This window comes from Micromys minutus (assembly GCF_963924665.1).
Source record: "Micromys minutus genome assembly, chromosome: 17".
Lineage (NCBI taxonomy): Eukaryota > Metazoa > Chordata > Mammalia > Rodentia > Muridae > Micromys > Micromys minutus.
Window position 1 is genome coordinate 3809124 of NC_137952.1, and position 17925 is coordinate 3827048.

Below are 17925 nucleotides of genomic sequence, written 5' to 3' on the forward strand. Positions count from 1 at the left end.
AAAGGCTAGGGAAGCATCATGTTGGGCATGGTCCAGGAACAGCTAGCGAGGAGGCCCCTGTGGCTGCCACAGAGTAAACAGGATGGAGAATGTGAGCCAAGCAGAGAGGGGGAGGGTTGGTGAGGACTTTGGAGGCCATGGAGGACTCAGTGCTGAGATGGGAAACCACTAGGAGGTAGAGGCAAAGTCCTGAGAAGCTGATTAAGTTCCAACAGGCTGTCTATGGGGTCAGTAAGTGACAGGAAGCCGGGCACAGGAGCAGGAAGAAGGACTGAGCCCCTGCCGAGGTGGCAGAGCTCTGTGTGGCTGCAGAGAGGCAGGGCCTTCCTTTGCCCCAGGCCACACAGGATTCACTCAGACTGGGACTAAGGAGAGATAAAGGGAGACTGGCATGGACTTCCAGACGCGCAGTGTGCTGTGCAGAGGGTGTGACCACACTTGCAAAACATAGCTCATTAAGACCGAGCTCGCACTCCCCACTGGGTTAGTTCACCCACCGCTGTACCCAGAGCACTCAGTGCACAGTCCACAAACAGACACAACTTTGTGGATAAGTGACTTTAAGTAAATAAACGAGTAAAAGACTTTTGCAACAGAGATGGGACTGAGGACCGAGAAGGATGATTAATCTGCCTTCATTTCAAAGCCAGCCAGTAAAAGCCCTGACTCCAGAGTCCTCCTGCTGCTCACCCAAAACTCAGCACTGACGCTGACCTTAATCTGAAGAAATCCTTTCACAGCCACTACACCCCTGCTCTCCAAGGCTCTCACCAATATCTGGTTGTCCTAGCACTGCCCAGCCAGAGTCTGACCAGTTCCATCACAGCGTCTGGGAACCCTGGCTTCACTGCTCTCCCTGTAAGTAGAGAGCGTCCTTGAACAAAGACCTGACCTCATTCCTCTTGGAGAACCAGTGGTTTTCTGTGACAGTGAGGGTTTAAAAGAAATGCACCATAGGCTCAGATATTTGAACACTGGGTTTCCAGGTGGTGGTGCTGTTTGAGGGAAGTGCAGCCTTGCTGGGGAAGTGTGCACTGGGGATAAGGACAGTCCATGGCCCTTGCTGGGGAAGTGTGCCCTGGGGCGGGGACAGTCCATGGCCCTGGCTGGGGAAGTGTGCACTGGGGTGGGGACAGTCCATGGCCCCACCTGCTTCCAGTTCTACTCTGCTTTGTGCCTGTGACTAAAGATATGATCTCTCAGCATCCGGATCTTGCTGCTATGCCCACCCACCATTAATGGACTCTTATCCTCTCAAACAGCAGTCTTGAACCTTGGGTCACAACTCTTTAGGGGGTTGAACAACCCTTTCACAGGGGTCACATATCAGATATCTTATATATAAGATAATTGCATTACAATTGTATATTTTGATAGCTTTGGTAGTAAAATTACAGTTATGAAATAGCAACAAAAATAATTTTATGGTTGAGATCACCATAACATGAGGAACTGTATTAAGGTAATATTAATTAGGAAGGTTGAAAATTATAAACCAAAACAAACCCTTTCTTCCATAAGTTGTTCTGGGTCAGGATAACATCACAGGAACAGAAACTAACAAATACAGTACTGGCAAACACCAGGTGCTCACTAAATGCTTTCCTGCATGGATAAATGCTGGAAGTCTCCTCACTTCCCTAAGATACAAAGGCTTCATATGCTTCTCTTGTAAGTAGTCAGGCTCCTGCTCCTTTTCTGGGCTCGCATAGCCCTCTATACACACCAGCATGATACCACCTATGTCTTATGCACAGAATTATTGAAACTATCATGTGATTTACTTGGAGACCACCTGCAGGAGCATTCTACAGAATATGAATTTCACGTTTCCCTCCACAAGATGCATCATTCTATGCATGTAAATATTCCAAAATCCACAACAATCCACAATCCAAAAGAGTCTGGGCCCAGCATTTCAGATAAAGGATGCAGAACCTGAATTCTGCTGTTCTTCCCCACTGGATTCTGACCTCCTCAGAAAGAGAACTATTCCATAATTAAAGGTGCTATCGTATTAACAGTAGGCTTTCCAATAAATGTAAAATGTAAAAGGCAGCCAATTACTGCTATTTAAGTTGTTCAAATGTCTTTGCTATTATACTTGGATAAATTATCCAAAAGAGTTGATAGAGAAGAAATTAAATATTTGTGGCAAAGACATTAAACTTCAATAGTCTTCCACCCAAGTCTTGTGGAAACAACAAATGGAGCCAGAGGACAACTCCTGTGAATACATCCAAGCGGAACTGTCTGTCTGTCCTGGGATTTCCAAGCTTTCGTGGAGGCAGAGCCTCTTCACCGCAGCCGTTGCAGTGTGCAGTTCCACAGCCGCACAGTGAAGTCGTCTGCAGGTGTGAGTCTGGACACCTGCCAGCTTTTCAGAACCCTGTGTCCGGACTGCGCCAGCCCAGGGGTGGCAGCTGCTTTAAGAGTCAGGGTGTGAGCGTCTTAGGCTTTGTAAGCCAGACAGACTCTGCACTCACTCAGCACTGCACAAGTAACACGTAAATTAAGGGGCAAAGCATCCAGTATGACTTGATTTACAAAAGCAGCGGCTGTGGGTTCGGCCCACTGGACTCTGTGAACTGCCGTCAGCCCTTGTGCTAAGTCTGAGGGAAGACACAACAGGGAGGCTAGAGTAGGAGCGGCAGGAATCTCTCAGCAAAGGCCTGGTCCCAAGGTGCCTTCCATTTAGCAATATTGGCACGAACATAAGAGATTCCAGTCTAAACATGACGACGTGTTTGCGCAGCACACCAGCACCTCTGAATGTCCACTCTTACTAAACTTCAGAGGCTATAAACGTCCAAACTTTAATATATTATGATGTACCGGTGACTTGGGGAGGGCAGCAAGGCAATGAGCGGCTGCCCCCTGGAGGACTGGAGGGCTGTGGCCTAGCGCATGAGCTCAGTACTTGTGATGGAATCTGCCTGGACTGTCAGGGGCTGCAAGTAATGCTCTGAAGAACTGTGCCAAGCCAGCGGACCAGGTTCTAGGCTTCTGTCACTACTGGGGACTACAATGGTCACGTTGGTCTTGGTGTTAAGTGCTCCAAGAAAGTAGCCACTGCCATCCAAGAGGCCATCATCTTGGCCAAGCATTCCATCGCCCCTGTGGGGAGAGGCTACTGGGGGAACAAGATTGGCAAACCCCACACTGTCCCATGCATGGTGACAGGCCCCTGTGGCTCTGTGCTGGTGTGTCTCATCCCTACCCCTAGAAGCACTGGCACTGTCTCTGCTCCAGTGCCCAAGAAGCTACTGATGATGCTGGGTATAGATGACTGCTACACTTCAGCTGGACCCTGCACTGCTGCCACCTTTGGTGGCATCTCCAAGACCCACAGCTACCTGACCCCCAGCCTCTGAAAGAAACTGTGTTCACCAAGTCTCCTTATTAGGAATTCACTGAGCATCTTGTGAAAACCCACACCAGAGTCTCCCAGAGGACCCAGGCTCCAGCTGTGGCTACCACATAAGGGTTTTTATACAAAAAAAAAAAAAAACCAAAAAACAAAAAAACAATGAATTAAGTCTGTTGAGTGAAGAGGAGGAGGAGGAGGGACAATAACAACTGTGCCAAGCAGTGTGTGCCACGCTCAAGTGTCTGTGGTCCCTTTCCAGGTCACTCTCATGCGCAGGTTGCAGGCTCTCTGATCTTATCTCCCACCCCCATCTTCTGCACCTCTGCACGCCAGTGTTTTACTCTGAGCTATTACATAAAGCCACGGTGCCCAAAGCCTTAGGCTTTGGAATGTTTCTGACTTACAAGTTAGGCACACTTAGCCTGAAAGTAGTTCTCAAACCTGGGTGTGCATCACAACGGTCTGAGGAATTTCTTTCCAATGTTGGCCAAGCCACAGTTTACTAGACAGTATACCTACCTCTTCCAATCCAGAACTTCAGAGAAAGGCAGGATATAAGAGTCTGCAATGACAACTGGGACACAGCCAGCCTGTAAGACGTCACTCAGCATGGCCTGGCCCAGCCGAGCTCCTCGGAAGACTGTACAGAAAGTAGCCTCCTGCAGCAACACAAGAGAGGCCAAGGGTTACCGAGCAGTTCTCGGATCCTTGAACATTATGATGTTCCCCAAGGATTAAAGCTAAGCATCGCTGAGGCATCTAGGACCGGCCAGAAGAGCTCACACCTGTGAAACAGGAAACACTCAGCCGGCTGCAGAGTCCCCACCTTAACTCTTCAGTGCAACCCTAGTGCCACCAGGGCTGCTGTTAGGCACATGTTCAGAGCCAGTATCAGTCCTCCTCTGGTCAGGGGACCACATGAGGTCCTGCAGACTGGCTTCTACTAGTGCTGATGAACTGTGTACACACTCATGGCCTGTGGTCTCAACACTGCCCAAGCCCCAACTTCAGACCAGCCTGCGATGGGGCAGGATGATCCAAAATCTCTGCCCTTCTTTGAGTCCCCAAGGCCCTGGCAGTGTTTACCTCTAAAAGGAATTCATTAAAGGCACACAGCTTCAGAAAGCATTAAAATGGTATGTTCTATCTAGAGATAAGAAGTCCAACAAAAGTGAATTCTCAAAAAAAAAAAAAAAACTCTTCCTCAGCCAGGCGATGGTGGCCCATGACTGTAATCCTAGCACTGTAATCTGTAGGCAGAGGGGCAGAGAGCAGGGGGGGCAGGAGGACAGGGGGAATGTGGACAGGAGGACAAGGGGAGGGGGAGGGGGCAGGGAAATGGGGGCAGGAGGCAGGGGGAAAGGGGATGGGAGGGAGGGGGAGGGGGTGGGGAAGGGGGAATAGGGGCAGGGGGACAGACACAAATAGATTTCTGAGTTTGAGGTCAGCCTGGTCTACAGAGTCGAGTTCCAGGATAGCCAGGGCTACACAGAGAAACCCCGTCTCAAAATAAACAACAAAACCACCACCAACCTCCCTTGCCCGTCCATCTTACTCTCAGCGTGGGGGTGCTGGGGAACAGAACCTGTACAGAGAGAAAGCACAGGTACCACTGGCACTGTGCCCCAGAATGAGACCCTGATTCTCTCACTTGCAGTCTCTCCACTTTCTGACTCTTCAGGAGGAAATGAAAAGATTAAGAAAACAAAACAAAACCCCCAACTTCATCTTTAAAGTTGAGAGAAAAAGTCAGACAAAGTGGTTCCTATTGCTAATCTCAGAATTGGGAAGACAGTGCAGGGGATAGGGAGTTTAGAGCCAGCTTAAAACTGGTTTTTTGTTTGTTTGTTTGTTTAAATATCCTGTTGCTCCCTTTCCCCCAACACAAAGTAAATGTAGTTTTAAAAAAGAAAATTCTATCTTAAACTGATTACTGTGCCATTGGAGGTATTACTGGGGCAGTAAGATGGCTCAGCTAGTAAAGAAACCTCCTGCCAGGCCTGATGTCCTAAAGTTGACCCCAGACACCACAGAGTAGAAGGAGCAAAGAGATTCAGTTGTCCTCTGACCTCCACACACTGCACTGTTGCATGTCTCATGCAACACACACATGTACATACATGTTTACACTAAACGATTTAATACAAATTTTGTTTAAAAATAAACAGCACTGTAGAAAGGGAACGGTCAGGAAAGCAATGTGAGAAAGCAGTCTCCTAGGGCCTCTGAGGGGTGAGGCGTGCACGGTGCCTGCGAGTCAGCTGTGCAGCTTGCCGGCCAGATGTGGACACATGCAGATCGCTCTTCCTGTCCACACCAAGGTTACTATAAACATCGGCTGCATCTCCACCCCATCAGCCAGAAACTCCAGAGGGAGATAGTACTTCTTGAGAGAGTATTTTAACAATTTCAGGATGGGCCAGCTCTCTGGAGATTGAGAAAAATAGTAATACATAAATATATAAAGACTGCATCACCTCTTCGTAGTTCCTGAACTAACCTGTCTCAATTTTAAGCGTTAAGTGAGCGAGGCTGGGATCCTCCTTTCCTAGCACCGAGCCCTGGAGTGTTAAATATTCTGCCTATCAACATCCCCAAGGGCTTTGTCTAGGAAGTGAAGCATGTGCTGTGGGTGACAAAATGCCTCAAAACAAGAGCAATCAGAACAGGCCTGAATGCCCAGGGAAAGCCAAGCATCCCCTGTGGGCTGTCATTGTCTAGAGATGCAACTGGCCACCTACAGAAGGTCACTTCTCTGTACCAGCCCATCAACACACGGTAAAAACAAGAAACATCTGCGCCTTTGGCCTACTCGGCTTCTTGGAAATCTAGAGGATCTGAATTTTTGAAGTACAGTGAGCATCCAAAAGGATATCTAACCTTTACAGACCAAGCAGCCCCATACAACATAAACACGTCATCCACTTAGGTACCCTGTGGTCTACCCTCCACTGAGGAGCTGCATATCTTCTCCCCCTGGGGTATAGCCCAGTTACTTATGGAATCCAGTTCCTGGGACTGGAGTCAGTTCCACTCCACTGGCAGTAGCCCACCCTGGGCTGGTGAGCTCTCGAGAGGCACTCACCTGCAGCACTTGGGGGTACTCAAAGACCTGATGCTGGTGGCAGCGCCTTCGGACAGAGAGGACGCCCTCCGAGAGATTGGTGCATTTGTCTAGGACTAGCACCGACTCCTTGTGTTTGGCCTGGAGGGCTTCTAGTTCCTCTCTGTACTCAGGGTGGATGGTCATCTGAGAGGACAGCAGGAAGTACCGCCGGGGACTGAGGGAAGAAGAGAAGGTCACTTGGGGTCAGTCAAGTCAGACAAAGTTTAACACTGGACTTCCAGCAACAAGTATTTGCTGGCCAGTCTCAACATAGACCATTCATTTTCAAAATTAGACTATGTCACATTACTGGATATTTAAAACATTATGTACTATATAAAAGTAAGATAGGGTTTACTTGAATTCTGAAATATGAAATAACAAAAATTGTTATTTATGCAGCAAAAGCTCTCTTTTTCTATTTTAGTTTTCTTTTTTTTTTTTTTTTTTTTTTTTTTTTTTTGGTCACTTTGTTTTGAGACAGGATCTATGTGGTCCCAACTGGCCTGAAACTTGCTCTGTAAACCTGGTGGCCTCAATCTCACAGATACCTGCGTGCCTCTGCCTCCTGAGTGCAACAATGCCCAGCAGAAACAGTTCTCAATATTGTAAAAAAAATGCTCATGGCATGCTAAACCTACAGCATGTGCTATAAACACAGGTATGTATAGAGAGAACACAGGGGCTGATTACTTGGACAAAACAGTGAAAAATTATCCTTTATTAAACCTAAGTCTAGGGTCTGAGGAGAAACTGAAGGCTGGGTGCACTCTTCAAACAGGGAGAGGGAGTCCCCCCTCAATGTGTGGCAGTAACACACAGCATGTAACACAACAGTAGCAACAGGATGCCTATGCTGTGTGGGGGCTCTGGGGAACTGCGCCTATGCTGTGTGGGGGCTCTTCAACAAGTCTTTATTCCCAAAGCCACATGAGCTGGAGAGGAAGCTAGAAACCAGAAATAGAAAACAATAACAACAAAAAAACTATCCTTACCACCACATAGGACCTCTCTCAACATTTAGATGGGAAGGATGCAGAAAAAAACCAGAATAAAGAAAGACACCAAAGATCCAGTGGTTTGCAGGTCTCCAAAGACACAAAAGTGTGAGCATGTAACACATGTTAGATGTCCCAGATACTCAGCAGGCTGAGGCAGGAGGTGACTATTAATGGGCCTTCAAGCTCATAAACATATTAGTCCATGTGTAGATTTATGATTTGTGAATTATATAGTGAGTTACTTAACTGGTAAAGGTGCTTGCTACCAAACCCAGTGACCTGGAATGAATCCTTGGAACCTACCTGGAAGGAAGAGAGAACTAACTCTCATTAAGTATCCTCTTATTGCCACATGTGCACTGTGGCACACCACACACACACACATACACTCACATACACACACACACACTCACATACATACACACACATACACATTCACATACACACACATACACTCACATATACACACACATACACACTCACATATACACACACATACACACTCACATACACACACACATATACTCACATACACTCACATACACACACATACACATTCATATACACACACACACATACACTCACATACACACACACACTCACACACACACACACTCACATACATACACACACACATACACTCACATACACACACACACACACACACACAAACATAAAGCAGTTAGTAGTTTGATGGGTTCCTGAGAGTTTGTAGAAATGTTAAGAGGGGTTCCACTGGATGAAGCACGTGGCTAGGGTGTGCTTGAAGTACGTGTTCTGTCTCTAGCCCTTCTTCTTTCTTCCAGCTTTCCTGGCTGCTATGGGATAAGCAGCTTTGTCCCACTATATATTCACAGCACCATGATGTCCTGCTTCAGCAGAGGTCCCAAAGTGAGTGGACTGAAGCCTCTGGAACCACAGCTACTCCTTCCCCCAAACAAACAAGACTAGAGAGACAGTAACGCTGCTATCAAGGGGATGTGGGAGACTAGAGAGCTTCCCTAAGTGAGAGGCCTACAATACAGAAGAAGCACAGAGCAGGCAGGACACAGGGAGGGGCTCTGCAGGCCAGGAGATCACTGAAGAAGAAAAAATGCATATAAAACAGGGTCTGAGAAAATGGGCACGTACACCCCTGCTTACCCTGAAAAGCAGTGCAGTGCCACAAACATCCTGCTCAAACTAGTAGAAGTCAAGGAAAACTCAAGAGCTGTAGGTTTTGCACACAGGCTAATAAAGCCCACACAGTCCTGTGAGTGTGCATTTCCTAACTGCAGAAAGCCTTAGACACATACCCACGGCCAAAGAACATTCACTGCAACTGAGGTTACCCTCCCAGAGCACAAAGCTTTGGGCTCAAAATTCACCTCAGTAAGGGAAGGCATACAGAACAGAGAATCAAAATGATTAGATGCAGAGGATCATGGGAACCAGAAGAGAGCTACAACTATGAAAGGCAAGGCCAGAATGGCCCTGCAGTGCCGGATGGAGCCGGAGCCAAGTGTGGTGGTAGACACCTGTAATCCCAGCACAAAGGAGCTGAGGGTGGCCTGTTCAAGGCCGGCCTGAACTACATAGTAAGAACTTGCTCTCAAAATTCTATGAACCTAGGGCTGGAGGGGCTCAGGCAGTAAAATGCTCACCACACAGCCTTGGAGTCTGGGGTAATCCCAAGCAACACTAGTGGTGACGGCACAATATGCCTACGTGACAGCACATGCCTGTGCTCCCAGAGCTGTGGAGATGTAGGCAGGAGGCTCTCTGCAGCTTGCTGGCCAGCCAGCCTAGCATAATTACTCCAGATTACTCAAGAAGACAGACACGATTTCAGAGGATGACACCCAAGGTCATCTCCAGCACACATGTACATACATGTATGCAAGCAAGCTCACACAGCACACATGTACATGTATGCAAGCAAGCTCACACAGCACACATGTACATGTATGCAAGCAAGCTCACACAGCACACATGTACATGTAGGCAAGCAAGCTCACACCCAGACAAACAGGCACAGTGCTATACGGATTCAGAAATAAACAGGTGTTAACATGTGCTTCTCAAAGGAACCTAGCAAAGGACAGGGTTGGATTTCACTGTTGCACTGTTTGGAAGGTGTCAGGCCCACTAGAGATGCATTCACTGTGCTCCACAACCTCGCCCAGTACCAATGTGCAGAGGTGAGCAGAACTCTAAACAGGTCCCCTGTTCGCTGCCTCTCTGACCCATCAGGGCGATACCCACTTCGGTTTAATTGTGTAAAAACCTCAGGTAGATTTGTTTTTCTTCTGAGGACTAAGGTTAGCTATGACTGTTTCCTCTTAGCCCCGCTGATCTACGTAAAAGCCAAGCCATGCTGAGAACTCAATGTCTCCCTCAAAAGCAAGGGTTATAAACTCCTGATTTAGCTCCCTTTAGGAAGAAAATGACAGGAATTCCAGCTAGTTCCACATGGCTGTGAGAAGGAGCTATCAATAGCAACAAGTCTCAGTTTCCCACTGAAAACGCACCGGGAGAGCTTTAAACTGAAAACAGAAGCAGCGTGCTCTGTGGGCCTCACAGAGGGCAGGATCCCAGCATGCACTCCCAGGCCAACCTTCTCCCTCCCCAGGGAAGAGGACGAGGCCAAAGACTGTCTTCACTCTGAGTCTTTGGAGGGCTGCAGAGGAGTGTCCTTTAGAAAAGCAGCATCGCACTGTAAGGCGCAGCTCTGAGGTAGCCAGGGAGGAAAGGCCCTGTCCAGCGGGCCCTTGCCTTCTGGGTCTACCATGAAAACAGTGGAGCCTCTCACAGGGTACTGAACCACAGAATTCTATAACTAACTGCAAGTGATCTCAAATTCCATGTAGTCATACATAAAAAATCAACAAGATCAAATTACTAGAAAATACCATAGCTAATGACAGTTTAAATCTCCAAAATTAATCATCGTAAAGTTGTCTCTAGCATTTCAGTGCTTGCCCACCTCTGGGCTTCAGTTTTCATCCCTGGGTTAGATCTGGAGTGATGGAGTCCTGAGCCACCAGGACAGCAGCTGGTGGAAGACACAGGGCGGACCTCAGTCCTCACACGCTCACACAGCACACTAGTCCTCACAGACTAGTCCTCACACGCTCACACAGCACACTAGTCCTCACAGACTAGTCCTCACACGCTCACACAGCACACTAGTCCTCACAGACTAGTCCTCACACGCTCACAGCACACTAGTCCTCACAGACTAGTCCTCACACGCTCACAGCACACTAGTCCTCACAGACTAGTCCTCACATGCTCACACAGCACACTAATCCTCACAGACTAGTCCTCACATGCTCACAGCACACTAGTCCTCACAGACTAGTCCTCACACGCTCACACAGCACACTAGTCCTCACAGACTAGTCCTCACATGCTCACAGCACACTAGTCCTCACAAGCTCACAGCACACTAATCCTCACAGACTAGTCCTCACACGCTCACAGCACACTAGTCCTCACAGACTAGTCCTCACATGCTCACACAGCACACTAGTCCTCACAGACTAGTCCTCACACGCTCACAGCACACTAGTCCTCACAGACTAGTCCTCACACGCTCACAGCACACTAGTCCTCACAGACTAGTCCTCACACGCTCACAGCACACTAGTCCTCACAGACTAGTCCTCACATGCTCACACAGCACACTAATCCTCACAGACTAGTCCTCACATGCTCACAGCACACTAGTCCTCACAGACTAGTCCTCACACGCTCACACAGCACACTAGTCCTCACAGACTAGTCCTCACATGCTCACAGCACACTAGTCCTCACAAGCTCACAGCACACTAATCCTCACAGACTAGTCCTCACACGCTCACAGCACACTAGTCCTCACAGACTAGTCCTCACATGCTCACACAGCACACTAGTCCTCACAGACTAGTCCTCACACGCTCACAGCACACTAGTCCTCACAGACTAGTCCTCACACGCTCACAGCACACTAGTCCTCACAGACTAGTCCTCACACGCTCACAGCACACTAGTCCTCACAGACTAGTCCTCACACGCTCACAGCACACTAGTCCTCACACGCTCACACAGCACACTAGTCCTCACAGACTAGTCCTCACAGACTAGTCCTCACACGCTCACAGCACACTAGTCCTCACAGACTAGTCCTCACATGCTCACACAGCACACTAGTCCTCACAGACTAGTCCTCACACGCTCACAGCACACTAGTCCTCACAGACTAGTCCTCACACGCTCACAGCACACTAGTCCTCACAGACTAGTCCTCACACGCTCACACAGCACACTAGTCCTCACAGACTAGTCCTCACACGCTCACAGCACACTAGTCCTCACAGACTAGTCCTCACACGCTCACACAGCACACTAGTCCTCACAGACTAGTCCTCACATGCTCACAGCACACTAGTCCTCACAGACTAGTCCTCACACGCTCACAGCTGGCCCCAGTGTTTCTCAGGTTTCTCAGCCACAGCCCCGAGGATGTTGGGCTGTTCTCTCCTGTGGTGGTGGGATCCTGTGCAGACGGTTAAACATGGCAACCCTGCTGCTGTCCTGTGAAAGTTCTGTTAGTTTGGCTTCTTGACTAGTGTCTGGGAACTTAGATTGGGGATGATTCCCGTCACCCATAGATTGGCTAAGAGAGGTTCACTGTGCCCAAAACATACAAACCAGACTGTCTGTGCCAGGCAGGGCCGGCCTAACCCATGCCACATTAACATGCCAAAGTGAAGATCCTGGGTTTAAACACTCCTAACAAAATTTATGCTGACATTTGTTTTGTTTTGTTTTGGTGTTGTTGACAGGGTTTCTCTGTGTATCCCTGGATGTCCTAAACTTGCTTGCTCTACAGGAACCAAATGGCCCACACAGACCACCCATTTGGAATGTAAACAGATCCAGTCTTGGAACAGGGTCCTAAAGTACAGCAGTTTCCCTGGCCTCTGACTTCTCTGAGAATTGCTTGTGAAGAGCTGGAGATTTTTAGCACATGCCTGTAATCCTAGCACTTGAGAGGCAGAATTGGGAGAATTGCCACAAGTTCAAGACCAGCCTCCTCGGTAAAGTTCCAGGCCAGCCTGAACTACAGACTAAAAGCCTCTCTTAAATGAATTATCTGTAAAGTGTGCATAGAGCCCACACCTATAACCCTAGCAGGTAGAAAGGGGAGATTAAATTCTCTCAGGAAAGCAAGGGCTATGAATGTGCAGAACTAGTCTAGCACCCAAAAGGCCAAACCTTGCAAAAAAAAAAAAAAAAATGTCCTTGATATTTTCATTTTGATAATAAAAATAGTATAGATATAATTTTATTTTGTTCATAGTTAATGATGGATATTAATTTAAAAATTCAATACCTGCTATGATTTAAACACTCCTAACAATTTATGCTGACATTTTTGTTTTTTGTTCACAGGGTTTCTCTGTGTATCCCTAGATGTCCTAAACTCACTCTAGACCAGGCTGACCGCTAACTCACAGAGATCTGCCTGCCTCTGCCTCCTTCTGAATGCTGGGGTTAAAGCCACCACTGCCTGACACATACTGAAATCTAACTCGCACTGTGAAGAGTGAAGAAGGTGGAGGCATTGTTGACTACCCTAGAAGGGGCTTACAGTTAAATGAGGACATCAGGGTAGGGCCCTAACCCAGTGCACCTGCAGCTTTATAAGAAAAGAGGAAGAGGCCCAGACAGGAGAGTCTGTCTCATTGTGTGATGCCCAGGTACCACCCAGCAAAAAGGCCTTGCCAAACACAGCTGCTTGTCCTGACACCCCAGCTCTTGTAAAAGACATAAGCCTTTATACGTCACAAATCACTCAGTTCGTACTCAGCAATAGAAAATAATGAGGTGCTGGGGACCAACCCGAGTTGTCCAGGTGTCAGGCAGAGCTGAGCTACATCAATAGCTACAGTATCTTTACTACAAATTGCATTTGTAGGAGATGAGGACGGCTGATGCCCTGACAGACACACTGTGAAGAGAAGCTCCCTGGTGGTTCAAACAAACACACGAAAGTGGAGCCCATTCCCTCATCATCACCCCTACTGGCTTGCCAAACTCACTGATCCCTGGATAAGTTCATATCCAGCTCAAAGGATGAAATATACTTCAAAGAAATACCTGTCTTTTATCACGTTAAATTATAGAGAATAAATGCTATTAGTTTGGTCAATTATTAGTACTTGTAAAAAAATGGGTTTTCAGATATATAAGCACCCAGAGTTTAGGTTGGTCTTTTAAAATAGATTTTATTGGAGTTTGTTGCCTTCCGGCTCTCTGACTGGTGCCGTACCCGTTGAGTCCTAGAGCGAGCGGTCTTAGGCGCTGGAGAAGTTGGTGCAAGCGGAAGCCGAGAAGACTATTGAGTAGTGTATTAGAATCCTGGAAAAACCTTGTCCCCTGCACTTAGTGGGGACAATGCCACAATTCCGACTGCTTACTCTTTTGATGCTCCCACTGACTTTATCATTTTATCATCTTTGGATGCTGAAGAGGATAGGGAGAACATAGATTCATGGTTTGATGAGAAGCCAACTTGGAGAACACGTTTCTTTGGCAGAGTGGAATAGGAAAACCTGTTCAGGGAAGACTTCCTTGAAAAGAGCCAAACTTAAACAAGGCTGTGTCACCCTGCTGAAGGCAGGTGACAACACTTACTACAAAGAGACAGAAAAAGAAAACTTCAGAAACAATCTATCCCATCAAATGTTTGTTCTTTCCTGAATGCTAAGAGAGCTGAATCGGGAAACACTCCGTCCAGCCTCAGAGAAGATCCGTTAGACTCTCTGCTCAGAAGGATTTGGAGCAGAAAGAAAAAAACCATGTTGCCTCTGTTGAAATGAAAGCCAAGAGATGCACTGCTTCCACCGCTGACTGTCCCCAACAAAAGGATGAGAGTTTCTCATAAAAAAGAAACTAAAGGAAGGGGGGGGGGGGGCAGTGCTCCAGCATCTGCAAGAAAGCTTGAAAGAGAAAGTCTGGAGAAAGCCGAGGGCAGACACACTGTGCCTGGTGCGCCGCCTGCAAAGGAGAAGGTTCTAGAGAGTACTGGAGAGCAGGAGTTAGAGAAAAGGCTGAGAACACAGCAAGAAGTGGGAGATGCAGAAGAATGAAGAGCCCAAGAAGCTCTCGAAAGGCCAGGGCAACCTGTGAAGAAATCCACCAGCCAAGTTACCAAAACAGTTGACTTTCATTTCCTCACAGATGAGCGAATCAAACAACATCCCAAAAACCAGGAAGAGTATAGGGAAGTGAACGTCATATCTGAACTTGGAAAGCATCATTCCACTCCTGCCCGAGGGACCAGAGGATGTACTATCAAGAAACCTTTCAATCTGTCCAAAGGGAAGAAAGGAACATTTGATGAAACAGCGTCTACATATGTGCCCATTGCACAGCAGGTTCAAGCCTTCTACAAATGAACCCCTAATAGATACCATCTGAGGAACAAGAATCTGTGAACAAGATCATACGAGACCCCCAGGTCCCCACACTGCAGACCAAATATCGTGCAAGGACTGTGACCTGCAAAAGTGTGGCAGAGCAGGAGGCTGAGGAGCTTGAGAAACGGCAACCATCCAAATTCAAAGCACAAGAACTTGATCCCAGAATATTTGAAAGTGGCCCCCATCTTGCCCAAGAGACCACCTGTTAAGCCTCCTACTCAGCCTGTTGGTTTTTATTTGGAAACTGAGAAATGAATTCATGGGCGAGAGTGAAAGAAAAAAATAGAAGATGAACAATTTGAATTTCATTTCAGACCTTGCCCTACTAAGATCTTGGAAGACATTGTGGGTGTTCCTGAAAAGAAGGGAATTCCAGCCACTGTCCCTAAGTCCCCAGTTTTTGCATTGAAAAACAGGGTCGGAGTGCCCATCAGAGAAGATGAGGAAGAGAAGAAACCAGTGGTGATAAGAGCTCAATCTGTGCCACATTATGGGGTTCCTTATAAGATCCATATCCCAGAGGCAAGAAACGTGAAGGTGTGCCTTTTCTCCTTTGATTCCCGGGACAAAGAACAGCAGCTGCAGAAGGAGAAAAAAATAAAAGAAATGCAGAAAGGAGAGGTGCCTAAGTTCAAGGCACACCATTAACCTGCCAGAGATAAAGAATGTAACTCAAGCTGAACCTTTCTCCCTGGAGACAGACAAGAGAGGTGCCCACAAGGCTGGAGGAAGAACAGGAGCAGCAGGCAGAAGCAGCTGGCTTCAAGGCTCGTCCAAACACTGTCATCTTCCAAGAGCCCTCTGTTTCCAAAAAAGAGGAAGAATCGGTTGCTGTTCAGGACCCCTTTCAGCTGGCCATCAAGAAGAGAGCCAAAGAGCGGCAGGCGCTGGAGAAGAAAATGGCTGGAATGGAGGTCTAGGAGCTGCAGCAGTTGGAGGAAGTCAGGCAGCAGGAAGCGGAGCAGCAGGAGGAGCCGGCCAGGCTCTGAAAGGACTGGCGCTCAAGGGGAGTCCAATCCAAAAGTACTCAGCAGTGGTGGTGAAGTCCAGCGAGCTGCCTCTGACTGTGCCAGGTCCCCTAAGCTCCTGGGCTCCAGTAGAAGCGTCTACAGCACAAGGAGACACGCTTTCAGACTCACCACCATGTGGACACCTGACAACTGTGGACGACAGGGTCTGAAGGTCACTTCACACAGAAACGTTGACGCTAATAAGACACCACTCGTTTAGACTTCAGACTTCTGTAGTTATTTCCTTCAGACATTAGCTGGCCCTTTCCTGTTGGTCTTAACTCTGGTAGGATTTCAAGTATTCGTTTTGGCATAGTCTACTTTTCACCCAATCTTCCCCAACTCCCCCTTATTTTAAGCGTAAAATAAAGGCAGTCAAATCCTGAGAAAAAAAAAAAGATTTGATTTTCTTTGTAAGTATGTGTATAGGGCAGTGGTATGTGCACGAGTGCAGTGCCCATGGAGGCCAGAAGAGGGCGTCAGACTAATGGAGCTGGAGTTACAGGCAGTAGTGAGCTGCCCAAAGTGAGCGCTGGGAAGTGAACTTGGATCCTCTGAAAGAACAGTACGGAATTTTCATTAACGAGCCATCTCTCCAAAAATCAATGTTTTAAAATTAAATTGTGTTATGTCAAAAATAACTAAATGTAAAGGGCTTTGAATAAAAAAAGTCACAAAGTGGGAGAACTCAAATTACCTACTCCAGAACTGAGTATAAAACTCCAGGGGCCAAGTCAGTGAGGTGCTTCCGCAGGACGGACACACAGACAACGGCCTTCGTTTACGGCCAGGCGAATCCAACAAGGTCTAAGAATACACATGGTGCCGAGACCAGGGAACACGCCCAAGCAGGAGAATGGTTCTGCACCCTACCTCACACAGCACACTCAAAACACCGCAAACCTAAAACCACAGAAACCCTTAAAGGAAAACATTTGTAAATCTTCCAGAAGCTTGATACAGTAATGATTTCCCTTTCTAATTGACATTTACATCAAAAGTACAATAACCTAAGCAAAAAATCCAAAAAACGAGGGCCTAGGAGACATTCAGATAGGAAAGAGTTTGCTGCCAAAGCACAGGACCTGAGTTCAACACCCAGCAATCATGAGAAAAAACTATGTGGTGGCATGTGCCGGCCATTCTGGTGCTGGGGAGACAGACAAGGGAATCTCAGAGGCTCCTGGCCAGCCAGACTCCATGAACTGGTGAACTCCAGATCCAGCGAGAGCCTGGCTCAAACATAGGGTCTGCGGCATAAGCAGAGCAAGTGAGGAAGACATTCGAGTTCAACTTCAGACCTCCAAACACAAGTACAAATGCTACCCTAACCCCTGGAGAAAGATAGTGAGACAGAGACAGACACAAAGGACACAGAGAGCAAGACAGACGGAAAGGGAGGGGAAGGAAGGGAAACTGGACTTCACTAAAAGTAGAACATTTTGTACCTCAAAGGTCACTCACTATCAAGAAAATAATGAGCAGCCTACAGAACAGGAAGGAATATTTGCAAATCACATACTCAACAAGGCAGCCATGCCTGGACTATATAAAAATTCCTAAAATGCTACAATAAGAAAATTCAATTTCAAATGAGCGAATAATATGATCAGGCACTTTTCCAAATTAGTCATATAAATGTCCATAAGCATAAGAAGAGACACACAGCAGCTCCCGGGGTCACCATGGGAACACGAGGTGCAGCAACAGTGAGACAGTGCCCACCACAGGCCCTAGGGTGGCCTGACTCAAAAGCACAATGGCAGAGCTGTGAAGACGGGGAGGACTGGAAACCTTACACAGGGCTGGCGAGCAGTGCCGCAGCCTTTGGGAACTGCCCTGGTGTTTCCTCTGCGAGTTACAAGGCAATCACCACACGGCTCAGAATGCCAGTCTCAAAAGCCAGGGGAGCCCCAAAATGCAGGCTTCCATAACAGTCTGCATTTGAAAGTCCATGGCAGTGTGTTCAGTCAGCTAAACATTAGAA

At 47.5% G+C, this 17925-nt stretch overlaps 1 protein-coding gene and 1 pseudogene across 4 annotated transcripts in view; one reads left to right on the forward strand and one right to left on the reverse strand.

Moving 5' to 3' along the window:
- The window catches only part of EXT2 (exostosin glycosyltransferase 2), a 129529-nt gene that overhangs the window by 90035 nt on the left and 21569 nt on the right, over nucleotides 1-17925 (reverse strand). For all 3 annotated transcript variants that reach the window (XR_013975384.1, XM_080931181.1, XM_080931180.1), the window contains exons 5-6: nucleotides 6456-6651; nucleotides 3890-4029 (exon numbers count right to left, since the gene is read on the reverse strand). Coding sequence is in view for 2 of the 3 variants with exons in the window: in XM_080931181.1 (XP_080787307.1) it covers nucleotides 3890-4029; nucleotides 6456-6651 (336 nt within the window). In the remaining variant the exon portion in view is untranslated. The remainder of the gene's footprint in view (nucleotides 1-3889; nucleotides 4030-6455; nucleotides 6652-17925) is intronic.
- LOC308431850 (targeting protein for Xklp2-like) lies at nucleotides 8597-16108 on the forward strand (annotated as a pseudogene). Its single transcript has 2 exons — nucleotides 8597-8689; nucleotides 14244-16108. The product of its transcript is annotated as a targeting protein for Xklp2-like (transcript).